The following is a 20,208-nucleotide window of genomic DNA, read 5'->3' as shown; positions in this document are numbered from 1 at the left end:
ACTCTAGCTGCATATGTATCGAAAGATGGCCTAGTCGGCCATCACTGGAAAGAGAGGCCCATTGGACTTGCAAACTTTATATGCCCCAGTACAGGGAAATGCCAGGGGAATGGGAATGGGTGGGTAGGGAAGTGGGGGCAGGGTATGGGGGACTTTTGGGACAGCATTGGAAATGTAATTGAGGAAAATACGTAATTAAAAAAAAAAAAAGAAAAAGAAAACTCGTGTAATCCCACTAGGAGGTAGAACCTGGCAGATCTCAGTCTCAATCTATGAGTAATTTCTGTGGAAAAGTTTGAATTGTGGGGAAGGGGTGGGGTGGATTGGAGGTTTCCACCTGCTGAAGGAACTACTGTGATTTTGGGTTGGTTCTGCTGGCTGGAAGTCAGTGGAACATTGCTGCTATGGGTGGGCATGCTATGCTCTAGCCTGTCGGTTGTGACCACTGTGGTGGGCGTAGAGCAGTGCGGAGGACAGGGCTAGGACCCATCCACTGAGTGTTCTTACCTGTTAATGCAAGGGCGTGTGGCTTTCTGATATGACATGGTTTCTGGATAACACTGCCGTACTCTTTCACTGAGCTGCCCTCAAGAGGGACCTGTAGAAGGGGCACTCACTCACCTCCTGAAGTAGCTTGCTTTCTTGGCAGATACTTTCTGCTGCTGTGGTCTTGGATCAAACAGTAAATCTGTTGTCAGCAATGAAGAATAAGCAGTTAGAGGCATAACTTCTGGAGACTAGGGTAGCAGTGACTTGCCTTTAGAGCTGTCTAGAGCTGGTTGGCTTTATTTTGCATTTCAATGAAGATGGCAGAAGTGAAATCTCTTTGTGTCCTTGATCACCAGCCATGGCTGAGCAGGAGCGCTTCCTGCTACACCAGGAGACCCTGCCTGAGCAGCTGCTGACCGAGAGACAACTGAGTCTTAGTGCAATGCCTGTGTTGACCGCACCACAGCTCATCAGTGTAAGTGTCATAGATGTCACAGCCGTGTCCTGTGTCCTCACCCAGAACAGCCTGCCTTTGCTAGGTCATACTCCGGAGCTCCCAGTGTCTTCCCTTCTCTCACCCGCCAGAGACATTTCCCCTAGAAATACTTTGTTGTCTCTCGTTAGCAGAGCTGAGCTGGAGAAGCTCAGAAGCACAGACTGCAGTACTGCACTGTTTCCTGGCAACAGTGATCCAGGCAAGGCCAGAGCATCAGATGAGAAGCTGATGCTGTGCACTCTGCCTTCTTCCTCCTCTTCCCATTTCTCCCCAGTCTGCTCTAATTGCAGTTAAAGGGAAGCAGACAGTCCAGGACCTTGAGTGTAGAGGCCCTGGTTAGCAACAGCTCCTGAATGGTGCACTCTCCTGAGAGGGCATCTGGTTGAGACATCTAAGATGTAGGCTGTATGTGCCGTTATTTCATGGAAAGTGTGATGCCAGGCTTGCTCAGACACCATCCATTAAACTCTCCAGTTTCTAAGGTGGAGGAGGCAAAGGGATTTTGCAAAACATTATAGATTTAAGCCCCCCATGGTAGCAAAAACTAGGAAATTACTAAAGAATTATATATAGGTTTTTTTTTTTTTAAAGATTTATTTATTATATGTAAGTACACTGTAGCTGTCTTCAGACACTCCAGAAGAGGGCGCCAGATCTCGTTACGGATGGTTGTGAGCCACCATGTGGTTGCTGGGAGCCGAACTCTGGACCTTCGGAAGAGCAGTCGGGTGCTCTTACCCACTGAGCCATCTCACCAGCCCTATATATAGTTTTTATAAATGAAATTTGTCTTATGACATAATGCTAGCAGAAGGAGATAGGAAAAACTCATATTGGTAATTTGAATCAAAAGAAGTTTTTTGTTTTTGTTTTTTTACATTTGTTTTCTTTTGTTTTTCAAGATTGGGGTTTCTCTGTGTAGTCCTGGCTATCCTGAACTTACTTTGTAGACAAGGCTGGCCTCGAACTTGGAGACCTACCTGCATCTGCCTCCTGAGTGCTGAGATTAAGGGTGTGTGCCACCACCAATAGTAAAAAAAAAAAAAAAGTTTTGACTAAAAGATGGCAGGATTTTGAGTCACGTGTATAGTAATCTGTAACGCAGAGAGACTAGATCTCACGGGTGTTTGTTCACTTCTACAGCGTCAAGCACTAGAACCCAGGGCCTCATATGCTAGGCAGGTGCTTACCACAAACCAGCGGGGGGGGGGGGGGGGGGGGGGTTGGAGTTTTTAAAGCCATTTGAAAGAGAAGCATTCCAGAAGCCAGACGCTGAGCTGTGAGCTCCGGCAGGAGTTTGTGTCAGGAGTTTGTGTACATGAAAACCTACTGGAAAGCTTGTGCTATATTCTTGATCTAAGAATGTAAAATTTTTCGAATTTTTTGAAAATATATGTGTATTGCATTATACCAATTAACTTTTGGCTTAGAATATCCATTGTTAGACAATTTTCTATAGACAGAATATAGCTCCCAAATGTGACATTGTTCTTGGCTACAAAAATACATGCAGATTATGTGAAAGGGACTAATGACTGATTTTCTCCTGAAAATGTTGCGAGTGATCTGCCTTGGACTTGTTGCAGCTGTATATCTGTGACGAAAACAGAAGAGCCAATGAGTATGATTTCAAGAAAGCCTTGGACTTACTGGAGTACATTGATGAGGTAAGAAATCGCTCTAGTTGGGCAGAGTGGCCATGCCTTTAACCTCAGCACCTAGGGGCAGAGGCAGCTGGATCTTTGAGTTCAAGGCCAGCCTGGTCTACAGAGTGATTTCCAGGACAGGCAGAACTACATAGCAACACCCTGTCTCGAAAAACTGAAAAAAGAAAAAAGTTAACAAGAGAGAGAGCACCCTGTCTCAGGCATCTGCGTAGGTAATAAAAAGATGCCCTCATGGAAAGAGTTATCTTTGGGAAAGAGCCTAAAGTTGTTTATGAAGGTAGTCATCCATCCAGACTGTTCTAAGACCTGACTGACAGGAAACACATTTCCAGGTGACTTTTCCTGTACAAGTGGAAAAAAATTAGGGATGGGTTATTTATGTGTTTCTGTGTGGAGGGCAACTTGCCAGAGTGCTCTCTTCCTTACCCAGAGCAAATTCAGGCCATTTGGTTTTGTTGCAAGTACCCTTACCTGCTGAGCACTGGTCTTCAAGACAAACGTTAATGGAGCTTTTCAAGGTCTTGAGTAGCCACCTAATAGCAGCTGCCTTTCAGCTTTCAAAGGTCAGAATGCACATTCAGTAGACTCCAAGTTGTTCCCTGGCTGTGTCATGAAAAGTTTCTCGATAGGTTTTAGAGTCATGGTGATAACTTTCTCACTTTGGGGGGTGGGGGAAACTCCTTTTTTTATGTGTGTGTATGTTTGTCTGCATGCGTTTTAAGTGCACCATGTGTATGCAATGCCTACAGAGGCCAGAAGAGGGTGTCAGAGTCTCTGAAACTGCATTTACCGACAGCTGTGACCTCATTGTGGGTGCTGGAAGCCAAATCCCATTCTTTTTTTTTTTTTTTTTTTTTTTTTTTTTTTTTTTGGTTTCTCTGTATAGCCCCTGGCTGTCCTGGAACTCACTTTGTAGACCAGGCTGGCCTCGAACTCAGAAATCCGCCTGCCTCTGCCTCCCGAGTGCTGGGATTAAAGACGTGCGCCACCACGCCTGGCTCAAATCCCATTCTTTTGTAAGAGCAGAAAGTACTGTTGATTGCTGGGTCATCCCTCCAGCCTATTTTAAGATTGGGGGGGGGGGTGTTTGTTTTTGAGGTAGGGTATTGGTATAATAGAAACCCTCTCACTTAAAAGCCTCCCACCTCCCAACTGCTGAGCTCACAGGTGTTGCACAGCCCCCATGGCTGGCTATATAGCCATCTTGGTTTTTATCCTATGTGCATTCATGTTTGTGTATGCATGTACATCTGTGCACTTGGGTACAGAGGTCAGAGGGCAACCTTGAGTGCCATCCTCAGGAGCACCGTCCACACTCATCCTTTGGGACAAGACGTTTGTTTGCCTGGAGCTCATCAAGTGAACTAGACTGGCCGGCCAGTGAGACCCAGGGATCCTCCTTTCTCTCCCTCCCTGGCAGGACTACAGATGCCCCCTCACACTGGGGTCAGGTCCTCACACGTAAGGCAACACTTGACTCTAGGGTTTCCCTGCCTCACCCTTTGCCATCTTAACCTCTGAGTGTTCCTGTGAACTCGGTGATCGGAAACCAGCACAGACGTCAGCAGAACTGACTTCAGAGACAGGGTGAAGCCAACTGGAGCGGCATAGCAAAGCACACCTGCCACCTTTACAGAGAACCCAGGTGTGTCCTCACACCCGCCTGGCAGGCAGCTCACAACCTTCTGTGACTCCAGTTTCAAGAGATCCTGTGCCCTCTTCCTTGGGCATCATGCACACATATAGTACATTTATATCCATAGAAGCAAAATATTCATAAACATTAATAAAGTTTATAGATGGTAGTGGTTATGAATTAATAACTACAGTGTTAATTAGGGGTTAATGTTAATCATTGTTAATTAAGGGTCGGTATAATTAAATTTTTAATGTACATTTTATTTTTAAAGCCAAGTTTTTTTTTCTTCTTCTTCTTCAAGACAGGGTTTCTCCGTGTAGCCCTGGCTGTCCTGGAACTCACTCTGTAGACCTCAGAAATCCACCTGCCTCTGCCTCCCAAGTGCTGGGATTAAAGGCGTGCGCCATCGCTGCCCGGCTAAAGTCGAGCTTTAATGGAGTTTTTCTGTTTTGCTGTGAAGGAAGAAGATGTGAGCATTGATGACCTGAAGCTGGAGATCCTGTGCAGAGCACTGCAGAGAGATGAGTAAGTCCTTGCTTGGGCACCAGGTCCACCAGCAGGAACTGATCCCAGATGAACTGTGACATGGTACACAAGACGGCTTACGTGCTTCTGGGTATTTCAGCTTTTCACATAACACACTATGGGTTTATTTTTTATTGATTCTTTGTGAGTTTCCCATCATGCACCCCAGTCCTGCTCATCTCCCATCTCTTCATAGCCTCCCTCTGCCCTTGCAACCTCTCCCCAACCCCAAAATAAAAAACATACAAGCAAAAAACAAAAGCTTAGAAAACATCCCTTCATGGAAGCTATAGTGTGTTACCGTGTGTCCCATAGTATGTCCCTCTTTCCGCACATCTTCAGTTGCTATGTTCATTGCAGTGAGTCATTGGTCTGGTTCCAGATCTCTGGCTTCTGTGACATCATCCGTATTGTATCCTTAATGGACCTCCTCCTGGTTATCCTGGTGTTACTCTGTGTCATGGGGATCCTGCAGCAGGACTGGTCCTTACATACATCCCAACTGATCGAAGATTATATAGATTTTGGGGTGGGCCAGTCAGAGCCCTAGATCTGGGCCTGGGTGGTAGCTGAGCTGGTCAGTGAGCCACCAAGGCAGGCTTTCCAGCACTGCTCCAGCTAGGCCGCCCAGTGCTACAGTCAGCCAGAGGCAAGGTCAGCTGTCATGCCCTCCAGAGCCAGCTCTCTCTCTACTCTGCTGCCCAGGCAAAGTGCAAGGCAGGCTCTCCTGAGTGAGGAGCAGCACCAGCTCCCCGTTCTCAGACTTAATCTCTGCATAATTTTTGATGACAACTCCCTGTCCTGGTTTAAAATTGTCAGCATCGTGTGTGGGCGTGGTAGAGGTCAGAGAGTAACGTTAGAATAGTTCTCTCCTTCCCTGCCTCTACCTTTGCTATCAAACCTGGGCCATCAGACCTGCGTGGCAAACATGTTTGCACACTAAGCCATCTTGCCAGCCCTGGTCCTAGCCTCTAGTCTGAGTCTTAGGTTGGCTGTGGCTTGTGTACATGGAACACCAGAAAGCAGTGGTGTTCATGAGCCACTGGGAAGGAAGCCACTCCTGCTGCCAAACTGTGATGTAGGGCACTCAAGGTCGGGAAAACCAGAGACTGCTGAGAACTGTTCATACTGCTGTGCTTGGGAAGCCAGCATTTAAGGATGCTGACTAGATGTGTTACTTGAAGCATTTTCTTCAAAAAGATGCCTCACAACCACTATGATGAGAACACGCCTGTATTCTAGTAGCGCTTGAGAGATGAGGCAATAGGATGAAGAGTTTGAGGTCAGCCTGCACTACATAGCAAAGTGCTATGTCCAAATAAACAAAGCCTTTTTTAAAAATGTATTTACTATTATATCTAAGTACACTGTAGCTGTCTTTAGACAAGCCAGAAGAGGGCGTCAGATCTCATTATGGGTGGTTGTGAGCCCCCATGTGGTTGCTGGGATTTGAACTCAGGACCTTCGGAAGAGCAGTCAGTGCTCTTAACCGCTGGGCCATCTCTCCAGCCCCAAAGTCTTTTAAAAGCTTCTGTGGTAGTGACATTGATGGCATGTGCTGCCAGTGTAGCTCAGGCCAATTCAGATCTAGATAGGTCCCACATTTAAAGTCCGTTACATCGAAAACTTGGAGCAGTGCCACAGAACTTGACACTCGATTCCGTCATCCTATGGCCATCAGGAGAAGGCCACAGTAGCAAACAAAACTCTGTGTCTTGTCTGCTATGATGATTCTGTTTCCCTCATGATTTTCTTTTTCAGCTGGTCTGGTTCGGATGGCAAAGATGATCCAATCGAAGTGTCTAAAGACAGTGTGTTTGTAAAGATCTTGCAGAAACTTATAAAAGACGGTAAGTGGTTTATTGACTATTAGAGATAAATGTTGCAGCCGGGCTTGGTGGCGCACATCTTTAATCCCAGCACTCAAGAGGCAGAGGCAGGCAGATCTCTGAGTTTGAGGCCAGCCTGGTCTACAGAGTGAGTTCCAGGACAACTAAAGTTGTTACACAGAGAATATTGCTAGCTGATTTTGGACATCATGGGAATTGTGTGTTGCCAACACGACCTGTGCCAGGGGCTCAGGTGACTCGAGATGATGTGCAGATTAGCGTTGATCTCAGTGAAGCTGCTTCTGTGCTCTTGGCCCTGGAGACCCAGGGTTAACAAACAAGGTTCAGGTGAAGTCCTCCACCCCATGACACAGACTCTGGCTGTAACAGCACAAGGCTGTGACTGAAGTAATTATCTCCTCTGAGAGGCAGACTTTCTGGTGTAGTCTTTCTTGAGCTGCTCAAGAATAAATGACAAGAGGGCTGGAGAAATGGCTTGGCAGCTAACAGTGCTTCCTGCTCCTCAGAGGACGGTTGTTCGGCTCCTAGGTCCTGTGCCAGGCGGCTCCTTAGTAAGCAGCACCCACTCTGGCCTCCATAGTCACACCATGGTGTGTGAAAAGAGCAAGGGCTGCTGGGCTACCTCAGCAAGTAGAGACGCCAGACCTATGAGGGCTTGAGTTCAATCCCCACCACAGTCCACAGGGTGGAAGGAAACAGCCAACTCCCGGCAGTCGTCTTCTGACCGCCACACACACCAAGATGACATGGGACAGGGTTGGCGAGTTGGTTCTTCAGCTAAGAACTCTTGTTCTCTCCCAGCCCCCACAGGGAACTCACAGCCATCTGTAACTCCAGTCTCAGGGACTCTGAAGTCCTTGCCTTTACAGGCTGCAGGCACATGAACACCCAGACATACACAGTAAATCCAAATAACTAAATGAATAGATTTTAAAGAAAATATAATTTAAAAATTGGGGCTGGAGAGGTGGCTGGACAGTTAGTTAGCTTCCCAAGAAGCGGGGTTTGATTCCCAGCAGCCACACAGTGGCTCACAACCATCTCTACCTCCATTTCCACACGGTAGAACCCCTGGCCTCTGCCAACAGCAGGCACATGTGAGGTGCACACAGGGAGAGACTTGCAGGCAAAATACTCAAGCATAATGATTTTAAAATGCATATGTAAGTACACTATAGCTGTCTTCAGACACTCCAGAAGAGGGCATTGGGTCTCATTATAGATGGTTGTGAGCCACCAAGTGGTTGCTGGGATTTGAACTCAGGACCTCTGGAAGAACCACTGAGCCATCTCTCCAGCCCGTGTATTCATTTCTTTGGGACAAAGGCTTCCTGTGCTGCCCAGGCTGCTCTTGGCTGGCTGTCAGGTTCAAGGCACCCTTCTCTGTCAGCATCCCGAGTGCTGGAAGGACAGGGACCCTGGTTAAGTTTTAACACCTTTGCAGGCCTGTGGCCAGCTTTGTGACAGTGTTTCTATTAAATTATTCCCCCAATAGGGCAACATAGAAATGACTATTAGTTGAAAACTTACACATTGAAGAAATGTCTTAAACTGTAGGGGAAACATTTCATATTCTACTGAAAATTTGCTCTGGAGCATCTGCTCTGACCAATAGGGACCTGCAAGGCTCGGAATGGCCGTCAGAAGTGACCGTGTCTTCTGTTTGCAGGCATCCAGCTCAGCGAGTACTTGCCAGAGGTGACGGACCTACTGCGAGCAGAGCAGCTGGGAAGCCTCAAGTCCAACTCTTACTTTGAGTTTGTTCTGAAAGCAAATTATGAGTATTATGTTCAAGGACAGATGTGACATTTGTAGAAATGGTTGTTTCTAAAATTTGTGTAAATATTTGCTTATTAAAAAAAATATTGAGGCCAAAAAACTTAGGTCTGGATCAGCCTGAAGTCTGTTTTGTCTGCAGCAGGCAGGTTTTCTATGCTTTATGTGGGAGCCATGATATAAAAGGAGGGGGGACCCTGATGCTCTTTGAGCTGTAAGGTTTTTCCTCCTCCTCTTGCACCTGAAGTCACCCTTGCTTCTGTGTAGCTGCCCTTCTCCAGCCTCCCTTGGTCCAAAGAGGCAGCAAAACAAAACAGGTTGTCCAGTACCAGCCCTGGAAAATATAAGGATGTGTATAATAGTATACATGAATATACATGCAAGTAACGTTTTATGGGCTGAGCAAGTTGTGTCTGTTTATTTGGGTCAGCAATTAAAAGAGGCTATGGGTTGGAGAGCAGGGCAGTGGGAGTGAGGAGGTGTTGGAGATGGCAGGGGAAGGAGAAAACAGAGACTGCCCTCTGCATGTGGTACTCTGGGAGTCTCAGAGCCAAAGGGAAGTTCCTACTTAGCAAAATGAAGATGAGATTTCACTGATTTATACTGTGACCTAGAAACCGAAACACTGGGTCTAACTCAGGAGGGTTGGCAGCTGGTAATTCACTGGGAATGTTCCTCACTTCCTACATGATTTAAAAATTACAAGCAGGGGGTGGGGCTGGAGAGATGGCTCAGTGGTTAAGAGCGCTGTCTACTCTTCCAGAGGACTTGAATTCAATTCCCAGCAACCACATGGTGGCTCACAGCCATCTGTAATGGGACCCAGGGCCCTCTTCTGGTGTGTCTGAAGACAGTGACAGTGTACTCACATAAAATCTTTTTTTAAAAAAAAGATAAAGCTTAAAAGCCAAAAAAAGCCATATATATATATATATGTGTGTGTGTATATATATGTATATATGTGTATGTATGTGTGTGTGTATATATATATATATATATATATATATATATATATATGATTAAAGGATTAAAGGTGTGGGCCACTGCACCCATCAATAATGGATGAGTCTGAGTGAAAGTGTTTTAGTAAGATGTTTGTGTGGCTTCTGAGCTGTCAGTAAGTTGTCACTGCTAGCAGATATGGCACTAGCATTGTCTGTAATCCCAGTATTGACCCATCAACCTAGGATGGTTTTCTAGTCTCACCGTAGACGGTCCCTTCCTAAGCATCGTAAGCCAAGGCTGGTCTACCCAGAGATGCTGCTCTGAGAGCTCTGGCCATGGCCTCCCTGTCTGAAGAAGGGGGCTAAACCTTTATAGCAACTACCGCAGCTCTAGAATGGTTGGCATGTAAACTTACCCCAGCAGTAAAAATGAAATTAAGACTTTCAGTTTTGAATATCTTTCCCTCCTAAGTTTTAAAAACTGGTCACATAATCCATCTCTGAAGAATGAATTGTTTGTTTCTAAGTCAGGTAGCTAAGACTGTCTCCTGGCGAGCCGGGCGTGGTGGCGCACGCCTTTAATCCCAGCACTCGGGAGGCAGAGGCAGGTGGATTTCTGAGTTCGAGGCCAGCCTGGTCTACAAAGTGAGTTCCAGGACAGCCAGGGCTATACAGAGAAACCCTGTCTCGAAAAACCAAAAAAAAAAAAAAAAAGACTGTCTCCTGGTACCCAGTGTACATTCTTGGGATCCTTCCCTTGTTAGCCTATCCGTTAGTTCAGCATGAACTAGTTAGGACTGTGAATGGCAGCAGCCACCCTTGTCCCTTAGGTGAGTGTGCTGTATTCTGAGGATGTGTGAGTCAGTCAGGACCTGAAAGGGCCCTGGCAACCTGTACGGAGCACAGGGGGAAAGGTTTTATTGCTTCGTTCTCTTGACTGAATGCTATGGGGAGATCCAGAGGTCTGCAAGACAAACTCATGGTGTTTCGGGCTGTCATGGTCAGTCCCACATTCTGGGTGTTCCCAGTGTGGCCTCCCCCACCACTTCCAGTCTGTCCTCAGAATGGCACAATATTCATGTGTAAAATACAATATATGCTGAAAAACAATGTGTGTATATATGTTGTATATATTTATCATATGTGTATGATATGTACATATAAACAAACTCTGGCTGGCCTCAAACTCTCAGCCCCTGTGCCTCAGCTTCCCAGGTCCTAAAACTGCAAGTGTACACACCAGCCCTGGCTAGAACAATTTTTTTAAGGTGTGTGAAGCCTGACATTGAGCTCATATCCAAAATAAACACAAATAACTGGTGGACCTAGAAGCTGGGCTTCTGTTTTGAAATGAGCTTCGTCCGACCACCTTTTGTATTGTGTGGGGAGTGGTGAGTACTTGGCACACCTTTGGACTTCTGTTCTCAGAGGAGCTTCTCCAGTTTTCCTTCTCCTGCTGGGATGGCAGGTCCTTGCATGCATCTGCATTGCCTTAATAAAAACGAGGTTTTCTTTTTGTCTGCTTTTCACTTGTAAGAACCAGCTCCTTACACTCGGCCGGGAAGCACTGCAGGCTGCGCAGCCCGAATTCAGTCCCCAGTGTGAGTGGAGAGGGGACCAGCTCCCTGTCCTGTCCTGTGACACCTGTGCCCTCCCTGTCAGGCTCTGTGGTTCCAGAACTGCTGCAAGGGTTGAAAGGGTAGAGCCGACCTGTGCTGCTGCTCACTGGGGAAAGACAGACTGATGCTAATACAAGCCTAGGCTACAACAGGACTAAGGGATTGCCGTGCTGCCTGTTAGTTGTCCTGTTTGCTTCTGGTAGATACTGCAAGGGCTAACAGAATGTGAGGGGTGAAGGGGCAAAGGAGAGAGAGAGAGATTGAGAAGAGGTGTGGGTGTGTCGCATGGTGGCATAAGTGCCCTGCACACAAGCATTTAAGGGGCCAGCAAGAAGACAGCCGGCGAGAGCCTAGCCAGGATTCCAGAGAAAAACTGTCAGGAAAGGAAAGGGTGCAGCTGAGCCTAGAGTTCACCTGCCTGCTGCTGCGCCAGGTGTGGGGCCGCAGGTTTCCTGTAGTTCGCAGACCACTTCGGTCACGGTCCACTTTGAATGTGCTGTCATGCAAAGCTGAGAAATCTGCATAGTGGGATAAGCAAGAGCTTTCCGAGTCTGGGGCTGCGCTATGTACAGCCTGGCCCGATGAGGTCCAGTCACCTGGACAATTCTCCCTACATCCATGCCCCAAATGTAACACCCCCAAAGCTGACCATAGTATGCATTTGCTGCTTGCTTCTTTTTAACAGTTCCGGGTCCTGACACAGGCCATAGGCAAAGCCACAGAGCTGATGCCGGTTAGGCAGTGCAGCTCAGGTTTAGGAAGAGCTGTGTGGGATCCTGGAATCGCTTCATGGAGCCTCTGCTCTCAGAGGCTCTGCACCTGTCCCAGCTGCTAAGTTCCACTCCAAATGGGAACAGCTATTTTGGGAGCGCTTAAGCCATCAGAAAAGTGAATGGCTCCATGGTGGCTTGGCTCTGATGCACACCCCTCAAAGCCTGGTTGGTCACAGAACGCTTTTCCTTTGGGCTTTCTTATCCCTCTCCCTGCCCAAATTGAGACAGGCGCCAAGAGATGACCTCTACTCACCCCCACCCCCACCCCAGCTTCCATAAGTTGCTCCTTCTAGAAACCCAAAGGCAGATTCCTATCTATCAGCGGTATAAATAGAACCCACACAGGCCTGGCAGGTGGTGGCCCCAAGGTGCATGGGAAGCAGCCGGGCTGACGGGCATCATCCTCTAAATATAAAGATGAGCCTGCCTGGGAGGGGCCGCTCCTGGGCACCAGTGTAAGGTCTTAGTGCTCCTTAGAAGGTATATATTCACCAGCACCTCTCTCTGCCTCAGCCCCCTCTAGGTCCCAACAGTTCCAGGTATGATCCTTCTTTCAGACCCAGGGGAGGGAAGCTTAGTGCCACCAAAGAATGGGGTAGCATTTGCTCAGCCTAGCCAACTCGATGACGGTCAATCCCGAGTTTGGGATTTACACACACACACTGACCCTTCCATTCCTTTCAAGAGTACACTGCAGAATGCCGGGACAGCTCTAATGCCCTGGCCTCCCATTCTGTGTGCCAGGGCCACATAGTCCCCATGCCTCCTCTCACTACCTCCTCCCCTCTCTCCCACCAGTTGTCTGCCCAGTGACAGCTGCGTATCCTACACTGACTGACAGCCTTGTGGGGGTGAGTGGGGGCGATGTGTGTCAGATCTCTGGATTGGGGGAGCTTCAAAATGGGAAAGAAAATGAAGTTCAAATGTGGGGCTTATTTTCCATCCCTACCTGGAGCCCATGACCCCTCCCGGCTCACCTGACCACAGGGCTCCCTCCTCCAAGCATCAAGGCTTGGTAGTCTGAGTTAAGAACCCATAAATGGGGTGCATTGTGGCAGGTCAGCAATCGTGTGTCCAGGTGGGCAGATCTGGGGAGACCTTTCAAACAGGTAAATCTTGGGAAGTACAGACCAGCGGTCTGCAAAGCAGTGACCTTTTGCCCAGCACAGCCCTTCAGTGAGCCTTGGAGTCAGTTGGGAGGGGCAGACAGCTGGGGATACTCTCCATATACGGCCTGGTCCGGTCCTAGCTACCTGGGCCAGGGCCAGTCCTCTCCTTCTTTGGTCAGTGCAGGAGACCCGGGCGGGGACCCAGGCTGAGAACCAGCCGAAGGAAGGGACTCTAGTGCCCGACACCCAAATATGGCTTGGGAAGGGCAGCAACATTCCTTCGGGGCGGTGTGGGGAGAGCTCCTGGGACTATATAAAAACCTGAGCAAGGGGACAGGCGGTCACACGGACGTGAAGCCTCACTTCCTACCCTCGGCACCCAGGGCCAGAGTCAGAGCAGCAGGTAGGGTGGAGGTGGGGAGGGTGACCTGGAGACCCAGCAGAGAAAGCTATTGAGCCTTGGGCTTGTATTTAGCACCGAGTTCTGGAAATTTCTCCAAACTCATATCCAGCCCATTTGGACTGCTTACTGGGCATTTAGGATATGCCTGGGGGATCTGACATCTATCCATTACCACCCGCAGACTCCTCCCTCCCCTCTTACTGGGGACTAAATCCAAGTCCTGCAAGTGAACAAGCCGGTGCTCTCCTAGTGAGCCACACACCAGCCTCTGGTTGGTTGAGATTTCTTTCCGGCTTTTCATTCCCCTCTCCTTCCTTTCCCCCCTTTCTCTGCTGGAATCAAATCTGGGCTCTTGTGATGCAAGAGGTTGGCTGGATCTCCCACTGAGCTACACCCCAGCTCCTGGGAGACTGATTTGAAGATGAGCTTGAAGAGAGTCAAGCCTGGTCTTAGCCTTGGGGCGACTCCCTTTGAGCTCAAGGCTTTTCTAAAGGGCAGCAACCCTGGCTAGTCTTCTCTGAAATGGGAGGCAGGTGGAAAGGGTTTCTTCTGAGTTTGGAATGCTGTGAGTGTTCAATCCAACAGCTTTCCCATAGTTGGGACAATATCACCCTTCCCCGGGCAGAATCCTTGACCCTCTCACAGGACAGGCAGGTGGTGGGCAGCGTGCCTTAATACCTACTTCACAGATGAAATTGTGAGCAGAGAGGATAGGACTAGTGCTAGCTGTGGTGTGTGTGGTGGCCTACAGTGAATGTAGAGGGTCTCAGGATATCCCCTGCATGCCTAGTTGGAGGACTTAGTGTGATCCACAGACAGCTCCCCATAGCGAAAGCACGGCCTTAAGCTGAAAGAACATCCTCTGGCCCTGTGCAAGGAAGGGGAAGGGGGAAAGGAGTTTTTGGACCTCTAAAGTGAAGATGGGTTAAGCGGAGCCATATACACCACACTCAACACCTTGTCTTTGCAGAAACTATTCACCATGTGTGACGAAGATGAGACCACCGCTCTTGTGTGTGACAACGGCTCTGGCCTGGTGAAAGCTGGCTTTGCCGGGGATGATGCCCCCAGGGCTGTGTTCCCATCCATCGTGGGCCGACCCCGTCACCAGGTCAGGCTGCTGGCAGGGAAAGATAGGCTCTCTGAATCCAGCTAATGTTCTCCTCGCCCCCGGCCGTAGTAACAAGTGTCTGATGTCTCCATCTGCAGGGTGTCATGGTAGGTATGGGTCAGAAGGACTCCTACGTGGGTGATGAGGCCCAGAGCAAGCGAGGTATCCTGACCCTGAAGTACCCCATTGAACATGGCATCATCACCAACTGGGACGACATGGAGAAGATCTGGCACCACACCTTCTACAATGAGCTGCGTGTGGCCCCTGAGGAGCACCCGACTCTGCTCACCGAGGCCCCCCTGAACCCCAAAGCTAACCGGGAGAAGATGACTCAAATCATGTTTGAGACCTTCAACGTGCCTGCCATGTATGTGGCTATCCAGGCGGTGCTGTCCCTCTATGCCTCCGGCCGTACCACCGGTAAGCGCTCACACGTGGCCCACACTGGCCCTGGTAGGATTGCTCCAACATTCCAGTCCAGCTTTTTAATCCTCTGCAGTCTCCCGATCTGCGCCGCCTGCTGGTCCCCTCCACTCACATACTGCCTCTCCCCTGCACAGGCATCGTGTTGGATTCTGGGGACGGTGTCACCCACAACGTGCCCATCTATGAGGGCTATGCCCTGCCACACGCCATCATGCGTCTGGACCTGGCCGGTCGCGACCTCACTGACTACCTGATGAAAATCCTCACTGAGCGTGGCTATTCCTTCGTGACCACAGGTGCGTGCTCCCAATGCCCGCTGAGGGTGGGCGGGCAGAGGGTGAGCACACGCCCCAGGCCTTGCCCTGAAGCCTCCCACTGCTTTTGCTCCTGCAGCTGAACGTGAGATTGTGCGCGACATCAAAGAGAAGCTGTGCTATGTGGCCCTGGACTTCGAGAATGAGATGGCCACCGCTGCCTCTTCCTCCTCCCTGGAGAAGAGCTATGAGCTGCCCGACGGGCAGGTCATCACCATCGGCAATGAGCGTTTCCGTTGCCCGGAGACGCTCTTCCAGCCTTCCTTTATCGGTGAGCCGCCCGATCCGCTGGTGTGCGGAGATCAATTTTCCCTCGTCCCATGCCACAGAGTACGGGGTCTCCACCCACCGGTCCCTTAGCCCGACTCTGCGGTTGCTCACACTGCCTCTCCCCCGGACACCAGGTATGGAGTCTGCGGGGATCCATGAGACCACCTACAACAGCATCATGAAGTGCGACATCGACATCAGGAAGGACCTGTACGCCAACAACGTCATGTCAGGGGGCACCACCATGTACCCTGGTATCGCTGACCGCATGCAGAAGGAGATCACAGCTNTGGCTCCCAGCACCATGAAGATCAAGGTGGATGTCGTGCCTGGTGTGGGTGGAGCCCAGGGGCGGGGGGAACACGCAGGCACGTGACACTCTTGTCTTGCAGATCATCGCCCCCCCTGAGCGCAAGTACTCAGTGTGGATCGGTGGCTCCATCCTGGCCTCGCTGTCCACCTTCCAGCAGATGTGGATCACCAAGCAGGAGTACGACGAGGCTGGCCCCTCCATTGTGCACCGCAAATGCTTCTAGGCGCACCCGCGTCTGCGTTCGCGCTCTCTCTCCTCAGGACAACAATCGACAATCGTGCTGTGGTTGCAGGGTGGCCCTGTCCTCTGCCGTGGCTCCATCGCCGCCACTGCAGCCTGCGCCTGTTTTTGACGTGTACATAGATTGACTCGTTTTACCTCATTTTGTTATTTTTCAAACAAAGCCCTGTGGAAGGAAATGGAAAACTTGAAGCATTAAAGCCAGCCATTCTGTTTTGCTCCAATAAACTGTGTGTCGTCTTTATTTACTGGGAGTAGGCAGTGGGCAGGCGAAGGACCCGTCTCCACCTCTCACTGTTCACAGACTGGGTGAACTCCTTAGGAAACGAAGTTAGAAAGTTCGGTCTTCTCACCCAAACTCCGTGGTTTTCCCTTCTTAATCATAGCCAGTTCCCTTATAGGGGATCTAAGTGGCTTGCCTGGTCCCTGGATGCTTGGCAAAGTATCTTCCCCTTTAAGAGATGGCCACTGCCCGCTGCGAATTGGCGGGCGCTGGCCGTGGTGCTGCCCGAAGCGCCTCTTGCCAGGGCTGGAAATTGGATCCTTTAGCCTAACAAGTGTGTAATGAGAACAGTCACCATCTCTTCCTTTCAATCAAATGCTGGTGGCACAGAGAAACGCTCTTCTTGCAGGGCTGTGGAGAAGCTACCAGGGAGGGAGGACAAAGAAGAATCCGGTCAATCCCGAATGGAAGCACCTCACAAAGTCCAAGGCTGGCAGCCAGGCTCATAGAAGACATAAGCCCAAGAACTGGTCACCTCTTACCGTCTTAAAAACCCAACCCAGAGCCTTAAGCATGCTAGGACAACACACAACCACTGAGCTACATCCCAGCCACCACCAAACGTTTTAAAGATACAAACCACGACAGTTTGAGATTCCCCAGGAGAGAACCACACCTGTTTTCATCTATTTCTTAGACATGATCTCATATGTAGCAGAGGCTGGCCTTGAACTCTCAGGCACGTTTCCTCCCCGGCCTCTCTATAGTTGGCACCCCACTAATATCACCAGTCTCAACTTGCTGTTAAAAGTATCTTACTATTCCCAGTCACTATTTCCAAGGGCAGTGGTCTAAATAAAACAGGTGCCAACTTAAGAAAGGAAACCAGCTCACTTAGAAGCATGTTCGCAGATAGGCTAGCCACAAAGCTGAGGGCTTATTCTCTCTTCCTTTCCTATTGACAGACTCCAGAAATGTCTGAGGACCCCAGGGTACTGTTCAGAAGATCTGGCTTCTACATACAGCTTCCGACTTTATTACAATGAGCACACGGTGCCAGACTTACTGAAAGCCACATGTCTGTCCTACTCAGCACGGAGGAGAGTTTAAGATAGACCAATTTCTAGCCTTATATAGGAACTCCGATTGCATTGATAATATTAACTATAAATAAAGATGTCTGGCCTGCTGAGACCCAATGCTGGACAAACCTCATCCACAGCCTGAGTAATTTGCACAGCAAATCACCCAGGAAACGATCAGTATTCTCTAAGTTAGCTGCCGTATTAAGCATGTTGGGGCCAGGGACTTAAATATGAACATAGCGGAGTAACGACCCATTTCTCCTGCAGTGGCAATCACCAAGCAGCTCAAGATATGTTGAAGCTGACAGAAGTTTGAACTCTGAAATAGAATCGCTTCCCTGAGCACCGGTCAGAGTCTCAGACTCAGTTTACCACCGAGAAGGGGACAAAAATTATGAGCTGTATAATTTCACTCAAGATGTGTACCAAGCCTAAAGTTTCCCTTCTTTTCCTGATATTTCTTTGAAAAGGAGCAAATGTCATACATTTTGTTAAGTGTTCTGCATCTTTTCACGCCCTTGGAGAAAGTTGTTGATATCCTGCATGCCTAGTTTATAGAGCTGGGGGGTGGGACCAATGCTTTGCACATCATATGTTATGCAAGCACCCCACCAGCCGAGGCCCAGTCCCAGCCCTGGTGCTCTGTTCCAAGCTGCTGTCCTGCACAAGTCCCCAGAGGACAACACCAGCTGGAAGGCCAGGGGGCCTGGAGGCCCTGCAGACTAAAGCTGACACATAACATGTCCATGGACCATCTGAGCCATAAAAAAAGAACAAAATGAAGGGCAAAATGGACAAAGAAATTAGGTCAAAGTAACAAATCACCACAAAGCTTCTATGGGGAGCACAAGGGCTGGGTTTGTGGGGGTTTTTTCCTTTTCTGACCCCCCCCCCAAATTCTTCCATGTTCCATCCAACTTAATATTCCCTGCATATGTATGTCATGTTAGTATTAAAATATTAAAGTGAAATGGAAAGCAAGTAAGTGGGCAAAGAAAGAGACCACGCTCCCCCCAGCTGCGGGGGTTCCAGTTCAGGGGCCAGGAGGATGTGTTGGTCAGGGTTCTCCAAAGAAACAGACCAGTGGGATGAACAGACATACAAAGATTGTCATGTGTTTTCTACGAGAGTTATCTGGGGACTTACAAAGCCTCCTAGCTTAATGGCGTGTACACAGCACTAACTTATTACTCTACCTTATGTATATAGTTTGGAGCCAGCTCTCTTCACAGATATGGAACTACATAACACTACTTTGTAAGTCAAACAGCTGACGTCCTCTTAAAGCCAGCAGAGGATTGTCACAACAGGTCATGGCTGCTAGGCTTGGTGACTGTAAATGGTCCTTTGTAGTGGCTAGGGCGTGTCACTGGATGCTCATCTGAGCAGCCAGCCTTTCCTCCCAGCCAGTGGTGTGTAATTCTGCCCTAATTAGATGTGGCCTTACAGTTGAGAGGAAGAGCTGTCACAGTAAGGACATAGTTGGGAAAGACTAGGGAGAGGGCACCATCTATGAAGCTTTGGGGAAGCCCTCATGTACAGGGTGAAGACTTTCCAGTGTGGCTGCTCTTTGAGTATCCAACATTCTAGTCAAGAACCCCTCATCCATACTCTGAGAAGGCCAGGCAGTGGTGGCGCATGCCTTTAATCCCAGCTCTTGGGAGGCAGAGGCAGGTGGATTTCTGAGTTCGAGGCCAGCCTGGTCTACAGAGTGAATTCCAGGATAACCAGGGTTATACAGAGAAACCTTGTCTCAAAACAACAACAACAACAAAACAAAACAAAACAAAACAAAAAAAGGTCTGAGTAGGGCTGGAGAGATGGCTCCTGTTTCAACCTAAACATTAAACGATGGCTAAATATCTCTCCTCTCCATGTCTGAAAGCCTTACGAGAGGTACCTCACACTCTTGATTGTAGACACTTCAACAGCGATCAAAGGGCCTGAAAGCAGGTCCTGGGTTTGTCACTCTGGAGAACAGCCTTAGTGACTAGAGGAGGAGGAGCCCAAAAGATGGAGGTAGGGGGAGGAGCAGGAGATTAAAGTAACAAGGAAGACCTGTGTACTGGCTGGTTTTGTGTCAACTTGACACACGCTGGAGTTATCACAGAGAAAAGAGCCTCCCTCGAAGAAATGCCTCCTTGAGATCCATTTTCTCAATTAGTGATCAAGGGTGGGGGGGGGCCCATTGTAGGTGGTGCCATCCCTGGGCTGGTAGTCTTGGGTTCTATAAGAAAGCAAGCCAGTAACATTCCTCCATGACCTCTGCATCAACTCCTGCTTCCTGACCTGCTTGAGTTCCAGTCCTGACTTCCTTTGGTGATAAGACAGCAATGTGGAAGTGTAAGCTGAATAAACCCTTTCCTCCCCAACTTGCTTTGGTTATGATGATTTGTGCAGGAATACAAACCCTGACTAAAACAGCATGTTAAGAGAAAACTCCTAGTCAAGAGAATAGAATCTCTGGCCTGGGTGCAGACTGCAGACATTCCAATGGGGTCAGGTCAGTTTCCTGGCCAAGGAACCACCCCTAGGAAAGCAGGTTTCCTGTAAACCAGGCCAATGAATGAATGGAATAATTAATCCCTTATGGTAGAGCCTAACTCAGGGCTTACTGAGCCAGACACTCAAGGGGCACTCCCTCCCTCCCTAGAGGAGTTTCTCACTATAAGATATGATAGGAAAAGAAAACATCAAACTCGTTTTTAATGATTTGAAGACAAATGTTTAAAAAATAAGGTGAGCTAGCTGGAGTGGTGACACACACCTTTAATCCCAGCACTCAGGAGGCAGAGGCAGGCGGATTTCTGAGTTCAAGGCCAGCCTGGTCTACAAAGTGAGTTCCAGGACAGCCAGGGCTACACAGAGAAATCCTGTCTCAAAAAACCAAAAAGGAGAAGGAGAAGGAGAAGGAGAAGAAGAAGAAGAAGAAG

General features: G+C 48.9%; 2 protein-coding genes across 2 annotated transcripts in view; both read left to right on the top strand.

Moving 5' to 3' along the window:
• Nup133 (nucleoporin 133) overlaps nucleotides 1-8,549 on the top strand; it is a 49,450-nt gene extending 40,901 nt beyond the window's left edge. The window contains exons 22-26 of the mRNA XM_021170539.2: nucleotides 846-964; nucleotides 2,572-2,652; nucleotides 4,752-4,816; nucleotides 6,578-6,666; nucleotides 8,336-8,549. Of these exons, the coding sequence (XP_021026198.1) occupies nucleotides 846-964; nucleotides 2,572-2,652; nucleotides 4,752-4,816; nucleotides 6,578-6,666; nucleotides 8,336-8,472 (491 nt within the window). The 3' untranslated portion in view covers nucleotides 8,473-8,549. The remainder of the gene's footprint in view (nucleotides 1-845; nucleotides 965-2,571; nucleotides 2,653-4,751; nucleotides 4,817-6,577; nucleotides 6,667-8,335) is intronic.
• Nucleotides 8,550-13,206: 4,657 nt separating this feature from the next.
• Nucleotides 13,207-16,191, top strand: Acta1 (actin alpha 1, skeletal muscle). The gene is made up of 7 exons (XM_021169495.1): nucleotides 13,207-13,290; nucleotides 14,261-14,401; nucleotides 14,500-14,824; nucleotides 14,965-15,126; nucleotides 15,224-15,415; nucleotides 15,549-15,730; nucleotides 15,807-16,191. The coding sequence occupies exons 2-7, from the start codon at nucleotides 14,273-14,275 to the stop codon at nucleotides 15,948-15,950; spliced, it is 1,134 nt and encodes a 377-aa protein (XP_021025154.1). The 5' UTR covers nucleotides 13,207-13,290; nucleotides 14,261-14,272; the 3' UTR covers nucleotides 15,951-16,191.
• The last annotated feature ends 4,017 nt before the right edge of the window (nucleotides 16,192-20,208 follow it).

The sequence above is a fragment of the Mus caroli genome, chromosome 8 (assembly GCF_900094665.2).
Source record: "Mus caroli chromosome 8, CAROLI_EIJ_v1.1, whole genome shotgun sequence".
NCBI lineage: Eukaryota > Metazoa > Chordata > Mammalia > Rodentia > Muridae > Mus > Mus caroli.
The sequence above is the reverse complement of the archived record's forward strand: the minus strand, read 5'-3'. Positions and strand labels throughout refer to the sequence as shown.